The 9,111-nt window shown below is 37.4% G+C and overlaps 1 protein-coding gene across 2 annotated transcripts; it reads left to right on the forward strand.

Annotated features, from left to right (window-relative positions):
- LOC137715878 (uncharacterized) lies at nucleotides 1–9,111 on the forward strand. 2 transcript variants are annotated; one of them, XM_068455235.1, is made up of 16 exons: nucleotides 1–136; nucleotides 925–1,266; nucleotides 1,593–1,836; nucleotides 2,380–2,657; nucleotides 2,905–3,069; nucleotides 3,229–3,993; nucleotides 4,091–4,182; nucleotides 4,481–4,543; nucleotides 4,657–4,745; nucleotides 4,847–4,912; nucleotides 5,085–5,687; nucleotides 5,823–5,894; nucleotides 6,053–6,123; nucleotides 6,225–6,282; nucleotides 7,613–7,877; nucleotides 8,138–9,111. In XM_068455235.1, the coding sequence occupies exons 2-16, from the start codon at nucleotides 992–994 to the stop codon at nucleotides 8,776–8,778; spliced, it is 3,747 nt and encodes a 1,248-aa protein (XP_068311336.1). In that variant the 5' UTR covers nucleotides 1–136; nucleotides 925–991; the 3' UTR covers nucleotides 8,779–9,111. The 2 variants fall into 2 exon arrangements, with proteins under 2 accessions (XP_068311336.1, XP_068311337.1); XM_068455236.1 differs by lacking the exon at nucleotides 4,847–4,912.

A 9,111-nucleotide genomic window follows, 5' to 3' on the forward strand; every position in this document is an offset into this window, starting at 1 on the left:
TACAAAGTAAAACGTGTGTGTTTATATATATATATATACAGCTCGACTTAATCTCTCCCGCTTTAATTACGTACTCCTCTTTCCCCGATTGCCGTGGTTTGAACTTTAATCTGAGCTTGACTTGCTTGAATCTCAGGTACTCTTCCAATCCTCCCTTTTCAATTTTTCTTCATTTCATATATTTTCCGTTTAAATTTCGCCTGAATTTAGCTCAAACCCTAGCTTTTCTATTTGTGGTCAGCTTAGGGCTCAGCATGCTGTTTGGATTTGTTAGTTTTTTATTAATTAATTCTTTCTAAGTCTCATGTATGTTTTTGCTGCTGGAAAACCCGGGAAATTAAGGGAAAATGTAAGTTTAAAATTCTGAGCCAAAAGGGCTTGGGTATAGTTGGATGGAGTTTTGTTTTATAAATTTAAATTTATTTTTTTGGAAGAATATGGAAATTTTAGAAGTTAAAAATTTCGTTATGTCGAAATGTTTGCCCTTGGAGTAATTTATGATTGTTTTTTTTCTTTTAATTTTTATTTTTTTATAGCAAAATTTGATATTTTAATGTCAAAGATGTGATCAAAGTACAATGGGCTTTGATCCAACTAGACATCTTTCGCTTTGGTTACCCAGAGAGTTGTGGAAAAGGAAATTAAAGAACATCTGTTTGTGTTTCTGATGCCGTAAATTTTAACATTACCCAAATAGGCGAAAGGGTTTCGTGAGGCTCAATTGAGCTTGCATTCTTGGTTCTCTCAAGTGGGCATTTTGGATGTAGCTACCGGCATTATATGCTTGTTGAATAGAAGTTATCTTTAGTATTTTGCACTTTCATTTAGCGGATATTTTAGCTTACCGCAGTGTAGTTGCTTGTTGACACAGGTAGGTACTTGATAAGACGCTAACTCCTTTTGTTGGTCATTATGTGATAACAGGTACTAATATATTCGAGTTGATTTAGGACAGGTTTAGAAGTTGCTTAGGTAAGGAGCCGAGAGACTAATGCTAAATTCTGGGCATAATGTAAACCGCTGTAGTGCAACACTGTCATCAACTATGCCTTCTTTGCCCCAATGTTTGCCATTGGAGCCTATTATGTTAATCGATCAAAAGTACACCCGCTCAGGAGAACTAAGTAGGGTTCTGGGCTTTCCTCTTGGGAGTATAACAGACGACCATTCTCTTGGAGTTGGCCATTCGAAACCTCCACCTCCGGTGGCAACTGAGGAGCTAAAGCACTTCAAAGAAAGTGTGCAAGATGCCTCTAGAAGGGCCAGGTATTGTCTGTTCACCCTACAACTACTACTCACTTTGACAGTTTTTGCAACTGAATTGTACATCATGTCTCGAAAGTAATTAAGGATGTTTGCTCAATCAAAATGGTGCATTTGGTAATTGAAGTTGTGCTGCTTGATATTGTTTATATTTAAGTGTAAATTTACAGCAAACCATTTCCATTGATGTTGGTGGTCACTCATCTTGATAATTACATAATTGTAGTAAATCATCTCTGTTGATATTTTGATTATCACATCGTTACATGAAATGATTATGTTCTAAGAATTTCGATAACATATATTAACAATCTTTTTTTTTCTACCAGGGACAGAGTAAAAATGTTGCGTGAATCTATTTTCAAATTGGATAAGTACAAAGAAGCTTTAAGCTCAAAGAAGAGACAGCGTAGTGATCTTTCATCAAGTGAGAGATCAAATGGAGTAAACATAGTGAAACTGGGAAGTCAGATTTATAAAAATCCTCATGAAAATATGACTCAAAGATTAGAAGACAGGACTAAGAGTGTTGGGTTCAACAAACGTGTTAGGACGTCAGTGGCTGATGTGCGGGTTAGTAATCAGATTTACTTGTGATTTTATCCTACTTAATTAGGTCTGTGTTGCTTGCAATTTTTTATTTATTTTTTAAACGACATTGAATGTAGCAAAAGCTATATTTGATTTAGATTTCCCTTAGCAATTTCTTTTCTTAATGTTGCTCTACTTTAGCTTCGTAGTTCATAAAAAACAAACCTGCTTTAGTCTTTATATTTCAAGGAAAAAAACCATAGACAAGTACAAAATAAGAGAAGCTTAGTTCAAGCATACTTTTAAAACCAGAATTCTATACTAGATTGATTGGCTAGTTTTCATGCATTGAATGTTTAAACTGTGGCTATACGAATTAATTGGTGAGTTTTCATGCTTTGTAGTCAGATTCCTGTCACGATTAATTGTCTTGATTGACGAGTTTTCATGCATTTAGCGGACCAGTATTCTATACTAAATTAATTCTTTTAATTTACTTTTTAGCTTCATGCTTCTTTAGGTGATGATCAGTGCAAACTTCTATATACATATCTTAAGATGTGCACCATTTCTTTATGATATCAGGCAGATGTTAGGTCAGCTGCTACCTCAAGGCAGCAGGTAGTCACAGACAAGGATGAAAAAATACCTCAGGCTGTTAATGCGGCTTCTGTTAGGATTGAAGAAAAGACCCGTAGGTTGCTTGCTCGAGGTGAAGGGTTGGATCAAAAAGTAAAAAAGAAACGTTCGGTAGGAGCAGTGAGTCATAGAATTACAGGTGGCGAACGGGATATACAACGAGCTACGCATCCAAAGCTGAGTGGTGATCTTAAGCTACGCTCTTGTGATGTACAAGGTGTCAGGTAGACATATATGTAAAATATCAAAATAAGTTTTCTAATTTGTCATTCTGCTTGAGGTTCACAGTTTTTTACTATTTAGTATTTGAGCATAGAGAGACTTTTGGGTTGGGCAAATATTTTACTTTTCAATTTTTTGGACTAGTACGGTTGTTGCAGTTGTTCTTTATGATTATCCACATTTGGAAATGGTAAAAGGAAATGACAATGATTTTTCCTTTTTAATATTCTTTCTTTTCATATATTGCAGATTAAAAACTTCACTTGGAGTCGGGGGAATCAACAAGTCAGAACCATTTTTTGAGTCAAGTAATCTCAGCACTTGTACAGTACTCAAGAATGATCTGGAAAATGCTCCTGTTCCAAAAGACCGTTCAGTTGTGTTAGAGCAGAGGGTTGTGAAAGGAGACATTAAGTATGTGTTTCGTTCTGTTATCATCCTATCATACTTTGAAGTCGTTAGGAATTGTGTGATTAAAACCAGCACATAACCTTGACTCTGTTATTTGCAAGCTTCACTTTTAGAGGTTAAAATTAGGCTGTTGATTTTTTTTTTTATGGCTCTGTGCATCAGGCTAAATATTAAGGAGGAGAACCCTGTAGGCAGTCTTAATACTGTGATAAAAGGAAAGGTTTCTAGGGCGCCACGAACTGGTTCCATCATGAATCTAGACTCATCGCCCAATGTTCACTCTCCGTCTGCACCTTGTCAAGGTTGGCAACAGCCTGCTGGTGAAAACAAAGGCAAAGTGGCAAGTGTTATGAGTAATCAAAAGCGTGCAATGTCGAGTGGTTCTTCTATACAACCTATGGCTCAGTGGGTTGGTCAGAGACCGCATAAAAACTCTCGCACAAGGAGAACAAGTTTAGTTGCTCCTACACCAAACAATGTTGAGGCTCAGATTTCCTGTCACAGCTCTGCAGCTTCTGATTTTAGTGCTAGAACTTCTTCTGTTGGGACCAACGGATCACAACTTACGAGCAGTTTAGATAATCACACCCCGAAATCTAAAAGAGAACTTCAGAACGTTTCATCTCCATTTGGGTTATCTGGAAGTGAAGAATCTGCAGCTAGGGGAAACAAGTTGAAAGATAAGGGAATGGACAGCATTGACATTGCCTTAGCTGCAGATCAAAAAGTTGGGGCTCACTTATTCCCCTACAAGAAGAATAAGTCACCAACTAAAGAAATTGGGGATAGTGTGCGAAGACAAGGAAGAAGTGGAAGGGGTTCATCTTTGACAAGGCCTGGGAGTCCTCCAACTATGGAGAAATCGGAGAATTTACCAACCACGAAGTCTCTTCAAGGCCTGAAACCTTTGTCCGATAAGAATAAAAGGTAACTAGACTTTGCCTTATCTGTCCCGCATGTATTGTGTTGTGTCAATGAATTTAGTATTTCGACTGAAATCTCATCGATATTTTATGGTACTTAGTAAAACAGGTCGTCCACCCTCAAAAAAGATTAAAGATCGCAAGGTGTTAACTTGTGTTCCTTCAACATGCAATGGTTCGTCAGATTTCACAGGTAGCATTAAAAATGTTTTTGGTTTAAGAAAGTTGATTTTCTATTTTGTCTTTTGCATTTGAAATTCTTCAAAGTACATTTGAAATCAGTATTTCAATTTTGCATGCAAAACTAGATTTTCCCTTCGCCCCTTGATAGACTTTTTTTTTTTTGCTATTTTTCTTTTTATGTTATTTTTTTGTTGGCATGCATGTTGCATAATTTAACTAATTCTGTATGAAATATGGTGGAAACACTTGTGTTAAATATAGAATTTGGGAATAATACCTTTTAATACGTGTTGCCATGTCCTTATCAGGTGAATCTGATGATGATCATGAAGAACTATTTTTGGCTGCCAATTCTGCTCGTAATGCTAGTAGTATGCTTCTTGACCTTTTAATACACACACAGAGCGTTCAACAGTTCTATCAAAAGCAGCATATTTGTGCTATACATTCATACTTTTGACTTAAGCTTGTGTGGTTTTTGTAGAATTTGCCTGTTCTGGTCCATTTTGGAAGAAAATGGAATTAGTTTTTGGTTCTCTCAGCTCAGAGGACATATCCTACTTGCAGCAGCAGGTATTAAATTGGCCACCTTGATGAATGTAAAATTTAATGAGTATCCTTAGGCCGGACACTTACAATTATTTTCCCTATGTATTTTGGTTGGATTGGATCAGTTAAGTTTTGCAGAGGAGCTTGGTGAGAGTTTGTCTCAGATGTTTAGTGATGAATACAATATTTTGGTAATATAATTAGCCAGGGTTCTCGTGACTTTCATTTGTTTTTATGCATTTCATTGAATTTTCAGTTCTTTAGAGTTTATTTACTCAACTAAAGCAAAGAAGAAAAAGGCTGTATAGGAAATAGGCCGAACTTTTTTGTGGATATTGATTAGTTGTGAACTAATTCGTTCAGGAAGTTTTGATGCCTAGAGCAATCCCTAAGCATTCTGGGGAAAGAGAAGGGGGCCATTTTAGTCAAGATTCATTGAAGACTGATGCTTTATGTGAACAACTTGACATGAAAAGGTTGGAAAAGGTCACTCCATTGTACCAAAGAGTTCTTTCTGCTTTGATTGAAGAAGGTGAAAGTGAAGAACTTTACCATCAGAGTGAAGGGAAAAATATACACCTGTGGTGTGCTACTGATGATTCTCATTGTGGTTCATTTAATCAGAATCATATTGATGTTGAACCCAAAGATTGGGACGGAATGGAATCCGAAATTGAGTCGAAAGTAGATGTTCCGACTCAGAGATATTGCATGCTGGACAGACTTTCTTGTGATGGAAGCGCTAAAACTTGTACACTTGGTAATGGAAACACGTCCGGTTTTTTACACAGCCAGGAACAGTGGCATGGAGATGATGACCTTTCAGATTCTGATGTGGAGCAACTGCAACCTAGGAAACTCGATACTCCTAGCTTTCCTTCCTCTGACCGCCAATATCAGTTGATGTGCCTGGATGACAGACTTTTTCTGGAGCTACAGAGTATTGGTTTATGTCCGGAGAGATTGGTAAGCATTCATTTCACGCCTTCATCTGTCTTATTAGTGTGTTGGAAAACTTTTATGCCAGTAATTTTTGGTGTTTTATCCAGATTTCTTACCTTTCTCCCTGTTTCTTCTCCTTTGGTGTGTGCCTTGCTGCAGCCTGATCTAACAGAGGGAGAAGATGTGATTAATCAAGATATAATGGGACTCGAGCAAGAGCTGCATCAACAGGTTGCCTTTTCATAGATATTCTTGTTTCAACTAGCTATGTGAATTATGAATCACTGTATTTATGCATCTTATTGACTTTCCACATTAATTTTTCTAATTATAAATCCCTTTCAATTTTTCCTTTTCTTGTTTCTTACGTTTCTTTATGTAACTAATAGATTGCGAGGAAGAAGAAAAACTTAGCAAAAATTGATAAAACTATCCAGAGAGAAAGAGCTACAGAAAGACGGTAGGATTGAGAATGCCTTGGCAGTTTTACTTATTGTACTATTTACCTTATTTTCTTAGTTCAGCCATGATTTTTTGGATTAATATGGTTTCGTATCACAGGAGAACTGAACTAGTTGCAATGGACCAGCTTATTGAGATGGCTTACAGAAAACGATTGGTAATTAGTTTCTATTTTCAGCTTTATTTATTCATTTTCAAATTATTCATCCGTTTAAGTTGTTTTTCACAAATTCACAAATATAGAATTTTGGAGCATAATCTGCGTTTATTGACAGATGTGAGCAAGGAAAGTAAAACATGAATTTTAAAAAAGTTAGGCACAAATAAAATTAGGCAATGCCTACTTCTAAGTTTCAAACAAATAAGTCATTAATGTCGTAGCAATGGATACATTTGTTATCATATAGGTAGTGAACCTTGAATATTACGGTTTCACTTTTCTCGATGTCTGCCTGTGGGCAAATTACTCCAGCATCTCAACCTATAAATGATTCATTGCACTTAAGTCGTGTGCATGAAGAAAGTTCATAAAACCAATTAGCATTATGGGGAGGAGCCCAACCTCTTATAACTTATAAGCCCGTGCAAGGTTTTTCTTTTCACCAATGTGAGACTCTTTTACCTTCACATCCTCACATGCCCTCTCATGTGTGGCGAATTTTCAAGCCAAACACATAGACAACACGAATTGGGTGACGTGGAGCACGTGTGGCCGTTGGGCTTCACACGTGGACCAGCCTGCTGTGAAGCCATGACTAAAGTTGGGGTTGCACCATAAAACCAATTGGCAATATGGGGAGTAGCCCGACCTCTTATAAGCCCTTGCAAGGTTTTTCCTTTTACCAATGTGAGACTCTTTTACCTTCAAATCCTCACAGTTCACATGTTACATTGGTTAATTTTACCAGTCCTAGGACCCTGGATTGAGTGATTCTATTTCCACTCAGTTTTCTATTTCCCCATCCCCTTTTAATAATATTTTATTTCAAATTTGCCCTCGTAATATTAACAACAATATTGTCCGCTGGGGATCACCATACTTCCATCGCGGAAATCACTTGGAGTACTAACAGACAGCCCCCACAGCGATTCATGTCCTCTTTGCACTGGGCAATCTTTCTTTGTTCCCATATCATATTAAAATCCGCAGTGCATGTGCCTGGCAATACCATCTTTCTCATTAGGCAATGGTTTGAGGTGGGTGTGGTGCTTTTTATTCTATAATTTTGTTAATGATGTGGGTACCTTGATTGATGTAGTTGGTGTGATTGATGTCTTTTAGGGTGGGGTGGCACAGGTTTGGGAAAATTTAGTGCCAACTTTATGTGAATGTTTATGAGGAATTCTAATGTCTGCCATAATTGCATGTAGAAGGTGAAATTTTAAGCAGACCAATGGTGAACCTTGGCATATGATAGATAACTGAACATTTTTTTTTTTATAAGAGATGGATTACTGAACATTTTCCATAAACTTAATGATTACAGGCTTCCCATGGGAATTATGGTTCAAAAAATGCTGTACGTAAGGTTTCAAAACAAGTAGCTTTGGCTTTTCTCAAACGTACACTTTCTAGATGTCGAAAATTTGAAGAAAGGGGCATTAGTTGCTTTAGTGATCCTGAACTACAGAAGGTTATGTTCTCTGAACCGTCATGCAACAGTGCTGCAAAATCTATTGATTGTGTTGGCTTTGGAACTGCTAGTAATACCTGCAATGGAGGTTCCCATCAAGCGGAAGTCAAGAGATCCGGTATGTTGACTAGACTTTTAAATACTTGTGTTATGATGTTCATAACTGCTTTTCATTTAATTTATATCCATGAAAGTTGCGAGTTTTCTTGCAGAGCATATGTTATATGTTTCTTTACCCTTTCCTTTTTTGTTCTTAGATGATTCCAGTTTTAGGGAAAAATTTATCTAACTATATCATTCAGAAATTGAAATCAGTAATTGTTGTGGGGTACAAAGTAAATAGAAATGTAAGATGTGTTGTTCCATTTGATTTTGCAGGGGCAGCATCAAATGTGAGTGGGAGATATGATTCCCATAGTGATAATCTCGAAGGGGGTGATAATCTTGAAAGGGGTTCATCAGTGGCTCTTCCGTCTGGTCAAGCTTCTTCCAAGCATGGTTCAATGTTGAACTTGAACAAGGGGAAGAAGAGGGAAGTGCTGATTACCGACATTGGTGGAAGTGCCTCCTCAATGGTAACTTCAGCTCTTGACGACACTCATCACGAAGTACAGGAAAAGAAAAATGAGAGAGAAAGGGGCCGACATTCAGATAATTTAAGAAAGAATTTGCCCAGTGAAGCTGGTCGCACGTCGTTGGACTCCTTTGGAAGTGAATTCAAAACTCAAGGAAATTCCAAGCAAAAAAATACTCAGTTACCAAGTCAATCAGTTGCTAATGCCAGCAATACAAGGAGTGGGGTGGGCCCGTCATTACCGGGTAATACTCGTACACCTTCGTCCAAAGAGGCAGATGAACCCACTGATTTTGCAAACCTGCAACTACCTGAATTAGATTCACTGGAAGAGAATCAAGATCTCAGTACTTGGTTGAACTTTGACGAAGACGGCCTGCAAGATCATGATTCAATTGGCCTCGAAATACCAATGGATGATCTCTCAGAGTTGATGCTTATGTGAGACAGTTTAAACTATTTGTTTCACCCTCTTCGCCTTCCTGCGGTTACACCGCAAATCCAATACTAATTCCAAGATAGAAATCATGTTAGTCTAACCACACCAGATTGTAATCGTTTAACGAATATCGAGGTAATTGAAGAATTTTGATTGTGAAACCCAGATCTGTTTTCTTTGATTGTAAAAGTTGTTGGTGTTCTTTTCCAGAGAATGATACCAGGCATTACTCCCACTGATGTAATTTTGTGTCTGCATATCTGGAAAGTGATTTGGTCTCACTTGTCATAATGTACGACTGAAACTAATTATAATTTGAAAGGTAGCTCTTATTTTGCA

The sequence above is a fragment of the Pyrus communis genome, chromosome 14 (assembly GCF_963583255.1).
Source record: "Pyrus communis chromosome 14, drPyrComm1.1, whole genome shotgun sequence".
Taxonomy (NCBI): domain Eukaryota; kingdom Viridiplantae; phylum Streptophyta; class Magnoliopsida; order Rosales; family Rosaceae; genus Pyrus; species Pyrus communis.